General features: G+C 39.7%; 2 protein-coding genes across 7 annotated transcripts in view; one reads left to right on the forward strand and one right to left on the reverse strand.

Annotated features, from left to right (window-relative positions):
* usp37 (ubiquitin specific peptidase 37) overlaps positions 1–3,872 on the reverse strand; it is an 18,495-nt gene extending 14,623 nt beyond the window's left edge. For all 5 annotated transcript variants that reach the window (XM_034885657.1, XM_034885656.1, XM_034885654.1 and 2 more), the window contains exons 1-3: positions 3,672–3,872; positions 2,574–2,802; positions 663–813 (exon numbers count right to left, since the gene is read on the reverse strand). In XM_034885657.1, coding sequence (XP_034741548.1) covers positions 663–813; positions 2,574–2,747 — 325 coding nt within the window. In that variant the 5' untranslated portion in view covers positions 2,748–2,802; positions 3,672–3,872. The remainder of the gene's footprint in view (positions 1–662; positions 814–2,573; positions 2,803–3,671) is intronic.
* A 54-nt stretch (positions 3,873–3,926) lies between these two features.
* Positions 3,927–9,656, forward strand: cnot9 (CCR4-NOT transcription complex subunit 9). Of its 2 annotated transcripts, XM_034885663.1 has the most exons (9): positions 3,927–4,304; positions 4,516–4,542; positions 4,942–5,127; positions 5,633–5,748; positions 6,117–6,226; positions 6,334–6,443; positions 6,847–6,945; positions 7,059–7,150; positions 8,807–9,656. In XM_034885663.1, the coding sequence occupies exons 1-9, from the start codon at positions 4,287–4,289 to the stop codon at positions 8,973–8,975; spliced, it is 927 nt and encodes a 308-aa protein (XP_034741554.1). In that variant the 5' UTR covers positions 3,927–4,286; the 3' UTR covers positions 8,976–9,656. The 2 variants fall into 2 exon arrangements, with proteins under 2 accessions (XP_034741554.1, XP_034741555.1); XM_034885664.1 differs by lacking the exon at positions 4,516–4,542 and having other exon boundaries at positions 3,929–4,304.
* The last annotated feature ends 1,448 nt before the right edge of the window (positions 9,657–11,104 follow it).

The following is an 11,104-nucleotide window of genomic DNA, read 5'->3' on the forward strand; positions in this document are numbered from 1 at the left end:
GCTACCACAGCATCCTGAACCAGCAGGGCTACCACAGCATCCTGAACCAGCATGTCATCCCATCCCATCCGGTTTGGGTTTAGTTGGACCATCATTTATTTTTCAACAGGACCATGACCCCAAACACACCTCCAGGCTGTGTAAGGGCTATCTGACTGAGAAGGAAAGTGGCCGGACCTGAACCCAATCAAGATGGTTTGGCCGGACCGCAGAGTGAAAGCAAAAGGTCCAACAAGTGCTGAGCATCATGGGAACTCCTTCCAGACTGATGCGAAACGATTTCAGGAGACGACCTCTTGGAGCTCATCAAGAGAATACCAAGAGTGTTCAAAGCAGTAATCAGAGCAAAGGGGGGGGGTACTTTGAAGAAACTAGAATATAAAGACATGTTTTCATTTATTTAACACCTTTTTGTTAAGTACATAATTCCATATGTGTTCATTCATAGTTTTGATGCCTTCAGTGGGAATCTACAATGTAAATAGTGACACTGTTTGTTCTTGTATTTTATCCGCTTTTATTTGTTAACTGTTTTTTAACTGATTTTGTGTAAAGCAGTTTGAATTGTCTAAGCAAAGCTTTTACCAAAAATAATGATTTTGAAAAAATCTACAATTGTCAACATCACAAATAAGAATCACCATCAACAAGATTTGTATTACTTGGCTTTCCCAGCTTGAGCTTTTCAAGGTAGTCTTTAGTCTTCTGAAGCAACGTCTGGGGTATCTTGTCCAGGGTGATGACACTGCTGTCCTTCAAAGTCAGCATGATTCGGCTCACACTCTGACTAACTTTCTTCAAGTTCTGGTTCAACTGAGGACAAAACAAAGTAATCAAATCAATTTATTGATTGTAGATTTGATTTTCCATAAATAATTACAACAGCATACTTTTGTAGCCCTCAAGTGTTGGTGCAATTTACTTGAATTTTAATGTTTACACTCATTTTACCAAGTTATGCTTAATTGAATAATATTTTACATTTGAGGAATTTGTGAATTTGAAAAACCAATAGAGGGAAATCCCCTGTGAAATGGATGATTGCTATGTGCTATGTGCAGTGCTATGTTTGTTACTTGTTTCTCTGGTTTTTTAAGCATGTGCAAGCATGTGACGGAATACTTGTTCCTGGGGTTACTTTTATTTTTTAGATTAATGTGATTAAGTACTTTTTATAAAGTCACTTTTCAAGACTCCAATGTAGTTGATACCTTTTAAGTGGAGCATTGCTTCAAACTAATGACACACATTATGATTGTTTTCTGTGCAGTTTGCAGCATAAAGTAGCAAGATAAACAATTGTGTGCTATGTTTGGTACAATGACGTGCAGGGTTTTGATAGTTACCTACTTGTTTTTACTCCGTGTTCAACATGCACTCATTTATAAAGAGCGCAAAAGTCAAATAATGCACATTGTTAAGCACTTGAGCTTACTTTAAGGTCCCATGGCATTGAAATTTCACTTTGAGGTTTTTTAACATCAATGTGTGTTCCCCCAGCGGCTAGAAATGGTGATAGGTGAAAACCGAGCCCTGGGCATCCTGCTTTGCCTTTGAGAAAATGAAAGCTCCAATGGGCCAAGCTGGAATCTTGCTCCTTATGAGGTCATAAGGGGCACCTTTCTCTGCTTTGCGCAGAGAATTTGGCCCACCCATAAGAAAGGCCACCCCCTCTTTCTCCTCCTCAAAAGCTACAGACTGAGAAATGGCCCATACTAGGGAAAGCTCATTGTGGGACTGGCTCTAGAGGCTGTAATTCTGCACCAAGGCTGACACTTCAGATAAAGTATTACGGACCTCTAAGGTCTATATAAAAGAGACTTCAGATACAGTAATAGGGACCACTAAGGTCTATATAAAAGAGACTTCAGATACAGTAATAGGGACCACTAAGGTCTATATAAAGAGACTTCAGATACAGTATTAGGGGACCACTAAGGTCTATATAAAAGAGACTTCAGATACAGTATTAGGGGACCACTAAGGTCCATATAAAAGAGACTTCAGATACAGTATTAGGGACCACTAAGGTCCATATAAAAAAAGACTTCAGATACAGTATTAGGGGACCACTAAGGTCTATATAAAAGAGACTTCAGATACAGTATTAGGGACCACTAAGGTCTATTAAAAGAGACTTCAGATACAGTATTAGGGGACCAATAAGGTCTATATAAAAGCATCCAAATAGCAACATGTCATGGGACCTTTAACAACATTTATGTTCTCCAATCAGTGAAATTCCCAACATCTTTCATGACTGTCAAGACTTAAGAAATTGTGTATGTTAGTAAAAAGTAGCTAAAATATGTGGAGCATCTTTGTGGTGAGTTCCTAACTTCTTTCCCATTTTTTTAAACCATTAAAATTGTACCTTGTTTCATCTTGCCAAGTAAAGAACAAGCATCAACAAGCTACCATATCACCTGCTTTCCCTGAGAGACAGATATTCTCAAAATTATGGGGTGGAACTCAACAGATCACAATGAGAAATATAAAAAATTAAATAAAGCAATGTTTCAGCAGTTGCATCAATTGTTGAATAAATACAAACACAACAAACTGAGCGATACCTGGAAAGTTTTGGGAGCTCCACCACAGTTGAATCTTAGACAGAGGTTGACTTTGTTGTCCTTTTCCAGGATCTCAAAAGTTCCTTCTTTCCACCTGGTGTTACCCAGGTCCATGCTGGAAAAGCGGATCTTAACAGCGCCACCGCTGGAGAGTTTGGGCACTGTGGTTGACATGGCTTACTGTCCAGTTGGTGCACTTGGGAGGCTGTCACTTGTGCTCAGACAAATCCTAAACAAGAGGGAAATTAATTCAACTGTGTCAATACAACCAGTGTGTTGTTTATAACCACCCACCTATGTCATGTCTGCACTGAGTGCATCATAAATGTCATGCTTTAACCAACACAGTGCAACTGAATTAATAGCTCTCACAACTGCTTTATAGAGAGATGACAAGCGTAAGATAACGAGCTCAACGATAAACCAAACCAACTTGAAAGACACCATAAGCACTAATATTGCACGGCTAAGTTAAAAAAAAATAACTTGTTATTTGCTCAATTTTAATGTTACCCAGCTACAACCACTATATAACTAACAATAACGCAATTAAGCTAACGTTAGCCGTTGGACTACTGAACGATTGTTTAAAGTCACAACAAACTCAACCACAAGCAAGGTAACACGACAGCTAAGCAGCAAGCACAGACACGTCCTTTTAAAATAGACTAGCTAGCTATACACTCGTAATCTTGACAAGACGGTGGTGTGTGTGTCAAGTGGGGAAACTAACGGCACTTATGTTAGCAAGCTAGCCTGGTTTGCATTAGCGTTAGCTAACGAACTAGCCCAATGGCCAAATCGCACGACACGACCAGCGTTCATCACTTCTAGTTTGGTCAACGTTACTCTGACAAGACGAAACGTTACGAAAATGGGCAAAACCTACAAAGTTCCGGGGAATCAGCTAGGGTGACGCCGAAAGTCTACCATCATTATGTCGTCCCCTCATCTACAGACGTTGAATGGATGGGGAAGGCCGTCATTAGCGCGTCGGCTAGCGGGTGCTAGCTAGCTAGCTAACGGGCTAATTTGCCTGATTGTAGTTCGGTGATGAAAACAGTGTCACGGTTGAATTACATCGTCGTAGTTCTTTACCTGTCGTTGGTATGTGCTTGTCTTGAAACTTTTATATCACAGTATCGTTATCGTAGGTCCTCCGAGGGCAGAAAGTTTGTTTTGCCGGCATTCACCTGCTCCCCAGTGCGTATGTTATTGACAGTGGATCCGCACACTACGCCTCGCGACGCTCCGCGATGATGGCGGGAATGTGAAAATTTACAACGGAAATGATAACCGAGAGTGCGCCCGATTCCCCCTCTCGCGATATTTCAGCCATCTGTATTTGGGTTGCCTCCATTACCAACAAAAACTCGACACTGGATTATGTTATCTGGTCAATAGCGGTCAGTTATAAGCTCTCGAGGCTGTTGTCGATACAGATACATTAAAACATATTAACGTTTTGTTATTGCAATGAAGTCACGTTATTTGTAATGTAAATGTTCGCTCGTAACTACTGGATTCCATGTGTAGCTACGTCTAACGCTAACAGCTAGCTAGCTAGCTGGGCTAACGTTAGCTGCCCGTACTGTGCGTTAGCTAGTTACGCCAAGTTTGTTTTATTGCGGCCATATAAGTTTGCCACTGCACCCCAGTTCAGCTGATACAGAAGTTTTAACAACATATTTGGACAACAAAGAGCTTCAGAGAATGCTGGCGACGGGAGCAGTGAGTATTTTAATATCACTGTAACGTTACGGTATCAACCGTCCTAACATAGCTACATTTCCCCTTTTTGATTTCCTTTAAATGATAAAAACCATCGTATGGAACACTTAATTCATGGTTGCATGGTTACATATTTGTTATGTCTTCAGCATCAGTTTATTAGTGTTTCCCCAAATGCAGCCTGACATATTTGGTATCTTTTGAAACTTAGGGATCTCCAACGAAGCTTCAAATAAAGGTTTGTGGCTTTGAACAATGTTTGGCTGCACAGTTTCTAATGTATGGGCCTCTGGCTAAGATTAAAGTTGATATTTTAATCTTAATAAAATATGTAATCATTGTCTGAGACATAGCAGTATGTAGAGCAATTCAGTTAAACTGCAAATTCATTTATAGTGATGCGAAAAAATAGAGCTACTTGCTCCCTCAAAATCAGAAATACATTGATATTAATTATGGGATACCATATTAAGGATGTGTTTTTAGTTGTCACATACTTACAATATGTATGTTGCATTGTTTTGATAATCAAAATTGCTGCTGACTTTTTCTCATTCCATCATATTGACGTAGCTACAGTCAGTAGTAGATGGTGATGATGGAGTCGCTTGTTGACTGTTTCCACCTGCTTTTACAGGCTGTAACTAACGTCACAGCCCTGGCCCAGGTAGACAGGGAGAAGATCTACCAATGGATCAACGAGCTGTCCAGTCCAGAGACCAGAGAAAATGCCTTGCTGGAGCTCAGCAAGAAACGCGAGTCTGTGCCAGACCTGGCACCAATGCTCTGGCACTCGTGTGGCACCATTGCTGCCCTGTTGCAGGTATGACCCGTGTCCCCCTCCTAGATGTCACACACAGTATCTATTTGCTCACATATATGTACATGCATACATGTATCTGCTGTTTCTGTAAGACTTAATTATAAATAGATATATTTTTTATAAATAAAACTCTTCAACACTTCATCCCTGGGTGCTAGATGAGACTCTGAGACACCACAATATTACAATAATAAGGGCAACCGGAACGATTGGTTTATTTACATTTTTTAGCATACTTATATTTAAACATACATGAAATAATTATAATTATAATAATAAAATATAATAATAAAATATAAGAATGTAAGAACAAATATTTAAGTATATACAAGATGGGGAAAAAACAAAAATGTGCAACTGTTGTATGTATGTATATTTGGTGTGTTGCTGTAACACTGTAATTTCCCATTTTTCTGGGATCAATAAATATCTATCTATCTATCTATCTATCTATCTATAAGTTTAACTGATTTCTTTCCTTATTGCATTCCTTCTGTTTTATTAGGAAATAGTGAACATCTATCCATCTATAAATCCACCTACGCTTACAGCTCACCAATCCAACAGAGTGTGCAATGCCCTGGCTCTTCTGCAGTGTGTTGCCTCACACCCGGAGACACGGTAATGGGGAGTTTAAAGACCGCAGTGGTTCTTGTAATTATTCTTTTCTTTTTCAACCGGGGATGACAGGCTGTATTTCTTAACTTCAACTATGTAATGTACTTTATATACTGTACATGACTGCAAAGGCATTTTTTTCCTCTACATCTGCCAGTTTTCTCTGATTTAGGGCTACAAAATATGAAAAAAATATCTAATTGCAATTAGTTGGATATTGCCTTTGTGATATGATAAATGATATTGGAGGGAATGATCACTTTTGGATCAATATTCTCATTTTTAAATGTGACTTTGTAGCTTTCGTCTGATTGTGTATAAAAGTCTGGTCATAGTGTTTAACATGCTTTTATGTCTTTGTTCCTCACCAGGTCAGCTTTTCTTGCTGCTCACATCCCTCTTTTCCTTTACCCTTTCCTGCACACTGTGAGCAAAACACGTCCGTTTGAGTACCTGCGACTTACCAGCCTCGGCGTCATAGGTAAACCTAACTCCTACTTAGTCCTGTTTTATATCTAGATTGAAGGTTGTGTCCACAAATCTGTGTCTTCATCCTTTTCCTCAAGCGTCTTTCTGTGTTTACCGCAGGCGCCTTGGTCAAAACAGATGAACAAGAAGTGATTAACTTCCTCCTCACCACTGAAATCATCCCGCTGTGTCTCCGCATCATGGAATCAGGGAGTGAGCTCTCCAAGACGGTACTGAACTGTTCCAGCTGTCTTTTAACGGACATACGTATTCCCTAACTTGACCTTTGGTATACAGTAATAGATGGCTGGAACCTGTGTACAACCACTACATTTTCTCCTTTATCGACACTGTTTAACTGCCCAAACTGTTTCCCTTTGCTTTTATTGAAAAAAGGCCTTTTTATAAAAGAAAATTTAAAAAAATACTATATCAAATACCAGTCATTTCTCCCATGCTGCTGCTAGTCTTTTAGCATTCTGAGCCCTTAAAACTGTTTCAGTGCAAGGTGAACTTTTTTTTTTTTTACTTTTAAGTTATGAAAAATAAATCATTTGTTTTTTGCAGGTTTGGTGCATAATGGTACTGTAACATCAGCTAACACCTCACTATTCTCTTCATTTTGTTTGACAGGTTGCTACTTTCATACTGCAGAAGATCTTGCTGGATGACACAGGGCTGGCCTACATATGTCAGACGTATGAACGGTTCTCACACGTAGCCATGATTCTTGTAAGTGTTCCTTGAGAAACCTTTGCTTTTTTATTGAGTTTACCTTTTAAATCTGCACAGTGTGACCCTTGGCTATGAGTTTCACAATATTATTTTGATCATTTTCTTTGCAGGGCAAAATGGTGCTCCAGCTCTCTAAAGAACCATCAGCTCGCCTGTTGAAGCACGTGGTTCGCTGCTACCTTCGCCTCTCGGACAATCTCAGGTAGAGCAGCCTGTTGGCTCTTGATTAAGTGGTTATTTGTGTGAGACCGTATAACTTTTAACACGGAAGAGAATATGACTAAATCATTTTCTCATTAGTAGTTGCCACTAGGAGGAGCCATTACACAGTTTGTGGTGGCTGTTAGTTACATGGCTTGTCAGTCTGAATGTGGTCAGAACTGAATGCTTGCAAATGTTTATCAGGGAATGATACAGAAATTAATTTACTGCTTAATATAAAAATTAAGTTCCAATGAAGTTCTAAATGTTTGGTAGTTACAGCCTTACAGAGACTAAAGTGAGCTTTCTTTCTCTTTTTAAAATCATTATAAAACAGATACTTTAGGCTTTTGGCTGCAGGTAGGACTAAGAAGCAATTTTTCATGGCTGGCATGCAGTCCTAAAGTTGCTGTCACCTGGTTTAGACTGTCGTCTAGAAGATGAGGTGTGTCACAATCTCTCTAACTAATCAATCATGCATTTCCTTTTAGATAATAGCTAGCTAGCACATGGTAGGGTCCGTAATGAGCTCCACACCTCTGATCGAAAGTTATTTTGACCGCCTGCAGCTCTTCTCCACCAAAACATCTTCTGGAGGAATCCACCATGTATGACACAGCCCAGAGCTCTGCTAACCAATTTCCTGTAGGGGAGCCATGTATGTTTTGTGGAAGTTTAGTTATGGTCACGTGTATACCCTGAAAGAATTTGCATTCTTTTTAAGAAAACACTAGTTAACAAGCGAAACATGTTCATTTTTATTTTTAATGGGGATTCTTAATATAATGAGATGATCCTCGTTCAAATGTTGACATACCCTTAGATCTTAATATTGTATGTATGGCCCCCTTTTGCATCAATGACAGCTTGCAGTGTTTTGCTATAGTTGTAGATGAGTATCTTTTTATTTCCCCAGTTGGCAGAGATTCCCATGCTGCTTGACTAAAAGCCTCCAGGTCCTGTAAACTCTTGCGTTGTCTTGCATGAACTGCACGTTTTGAGTTCTCCCCAAAAAGGCTCAATGATATTGAGGTCAGGAGACTAAGACGACCACTACAGAACCTTCACGTTTATCTGCTGTAGCCACTGAAAGGTTGATGTGGCTTTGTGCTTTGGACTACAAATTCCAAAATCTGTCCAATATCTTTCCAATAACATGCTGCATTCATCTTGTCATCAACTTTGACTTGGATCTCCTGTGCCTCAGTAGCAGTGTTTGTGCCAGCCAGGACAGGTGTGATTTGGTTTAAAGAGATACAAACAACACAGATAGTTGTTTTTTTTCCCTCTCTATCCTGAAATGATAAGCTGGTGAAGCCGGACCATACTCCAGCACTGTGGAGATAGGTCTAGCAATGCGAGACTACCCTTTAAGTAATATCAATAATGCATATCGAGGAAAGTATATTGCAGAGGTTAAGTAATACTTGAAATATAGATTGCTTTGATGATAGCAGATAGAAGCAGGAGAGCCTCCCATAAATAGCAGCCTTTATCCAAAGAATAAGCTTTCTATCAGTCTTTGACATACAGTATGTGTATGTAATCTTGATATACTCTAGGTAGAGAAGTATAGACTTTATAGGTGTAGGGTTGAAGCCCCCAACACAAGAAGCTTTGTGTGTGTGTGTGTGTGACGTGTTATTTCCTTCCTCAGAGCCAGAGAGGCCCTGCGTCAGTGTCTGCCAGACCAGCTAAAAGACAGCACCTTTGCCCAGGTGCTGAAGGACGACACCACCACCAAGCGCTGGCTGGCACAGTTGGTCAAGAACCTGCAGGAGGGCCAGGTCACCGACGCTAGAGGCATCCCACTGGCTCCACAGTGAGGAGGACAGAGTGTGTTGTTTACAGCTGACACAGAAAGACTCTCTCATCCCCGCCAAGATTTTGTATTTTGCCATATCCGGTGCTGAGACTGTCTACAAAGTGGAGGACATAATGAGGAAGATTTGCTTTTGGATAAATAATTTACACCAGTTTTTCCGCCAGTATGTCACTTCCACAAACAAAGTCCAGACGTCACAACTGAAACATAGTTTTTTTTAAAGAGCCACACTGATTGAAGATTTTCAAAGCTGATACTGACAACTGATACTTGACAGTAATTTAATCTAATAAGGAAATTCTGCCTGGTATTTGTTTATGACGTTAATGTTTTTGGCAAGATCCAAAATGGAAAGATCCAAAATGAAAGTTTTGTTTGAGTTTGATATTTTACAGTTTAAAACAAAAGATTTCACTATCAAAACAATCAAAAAGTACCTTTCGAATAGAGAAATGTATTGAACTTGAAATAGGAAAAAATGGTCAAAAACATTAATTGCTGCAGTTAACCGCACTGCAGTGTCTATCTGGATGTCTGTCTCGGTTGTTAATATCAGCGCTTTGAAAATATCGGCCAGCTCGAGCTTCCTCCGTTTCTCACTGTAATTTCCTGTAACATTCCACTTCAAAGTAGGAACTGTTATTTCTTTTTTCTTGCATTTCAAATAAGACTTTTAAACCTTCTTTATGACTGTTTGTCTCATTTTTTTGCTAAGCTCTTGTTTAGTAAAAACATTGGATGTATTTTCTTTATAATTTTGTGTTTTAAGGGCTTTTGTATGTGGAGAGCCAGTAATGCATACAATGATTTCTGTTCAGAGTGAAATCTCAACTGTTGTTGTTCTTGTTTAAGATATTTTAGAAATAAACTGTTTTCAAAGTGAATAGTTAGTAGTGGAGTTAATAGTTCTTTACATTTGGTAGGAAGAACTGCTTTCAGTCTTGTTTACTGGAAAGACAGCACCATGTTGAATTTGAAGGACATATGCTGCTGTTTAATTTTCTGTTAATTTTTTTTAACTATATTTCAGTCTCAGCTTAAGGAATGCAGCAGCTCTGATGAGCAGTATTTTGATAAGGTGTCATTGTCACTAGTGTTGCTGTGAAAAAAGCATTTATTTCTAAGAGGATTTTTTAAAATCGGGTGCTAATGCAGTCAAAGTGTTGAAAGTTACTTTGAAGTTGGGTTCATTCTTTGTCTGTCCAATGGGAAATGGGCTCACCTGTGTTCGCTGAGTGCACACTCTAACAGCCCCACGGACTATGCCGATGAGCCTTAATTTCCTTTCACCGGTACATTAACAGATTGTTGCCCCCATAGGTTCCATTATCTTCACAACGGCTGAGATGAAGAGCATCCATCGCGGAAACCCCTTCGCTCAAGCCTTCCATTTGTGAGCAAATCAGATTCCCATAGGACACCTTTCTAAGCTTGCGTTGCACGTTTTGGTCGGGTTATTCCATATGAGGAAAGAGCTACAGTAGCTAAACTCATTATGGCCTCTGGTGCTGGGACCCTTTCAAATGGAGTAGGCTACATTAGCTTGACTGGGTTGAGAATTGCGAAAGTGATGTTTTCCATTTTTATGTTGCTATTTGGGATTCAGACGTCTACATTGTCAGCCACTAATATTCACCCATGATTTCCTTTTGATTGTGAAAACAGTCTACAATTGTAATCAAGACATTTCCATATTATGCATGTTGTCCTGGAGAAATAGAAATCAAAGTGACTAAGTGAGTGAACGTTGTTTAGAAACCTGCATCTAAACAGTTGTCTCCCAGTAAGGCTCTGATCTGCAGTACGTGGCGTACTGTTGCCTTGGTCAGTTGTTTACTCCTGAATGCAATCTTTTGACATCAGACTTCAGGATATCAGTTGTTTTTTAAATGCACAATATGCATTTCTCATTGTTTTATGATTGGCTTCTCTCCCTACAGAGCACACTGTTTCCCAGAATTGTGTTGACCGTTATCAGTGCTGATACAGACACAAGGGAGTCACTCTGCAGACCATTAACAGACAGAACGAGGAGAAGCGGACTGAGGGAAGTGAGCCTCCCCAGATGCAGCGAGGGGTCTGTGGATGGCAGAGTGAGGGAGTGGCAGGAGAAGGAAGGAAGGCTTGGGG

The sequence above is a fragment of the Etheostoma cragini genome, chromosome 11 (genome assembly GCF_013103735.1).
Source record: "Etheostoma cragini isolate CJK2018 chromosome 11, CSU_Ecrag_1.0, whole genome shotgun sequence".
NCBI lineage: Eukaryota > Metazoa > Chordata > Actinopteri > Perciformes > Percidae > Etheostoma > Etheostoma cragini.

What these genes read in the sequence shown, in the direction of transcription:
- cnot9 (XM_034885663.1), top strand. An exon ending in CAACGAAGCTTCAAATAAAG is followed by an intron (nt 4,543 to 4,941) that starts GTTTGTGGCTTT and finishes CTGCTTTTACAG; the next exon opens with GCTGTAACTAACGTCACAGC. An exon ending in GGAGTGAGCTCTCCAAGACG is followed by an intron (nt 6,444 to 6,846) that starts GTACTGAACTGT and finishes TTTGTTTGACAG; the next exon opens with GTTGCTACTTTCATACTGCA.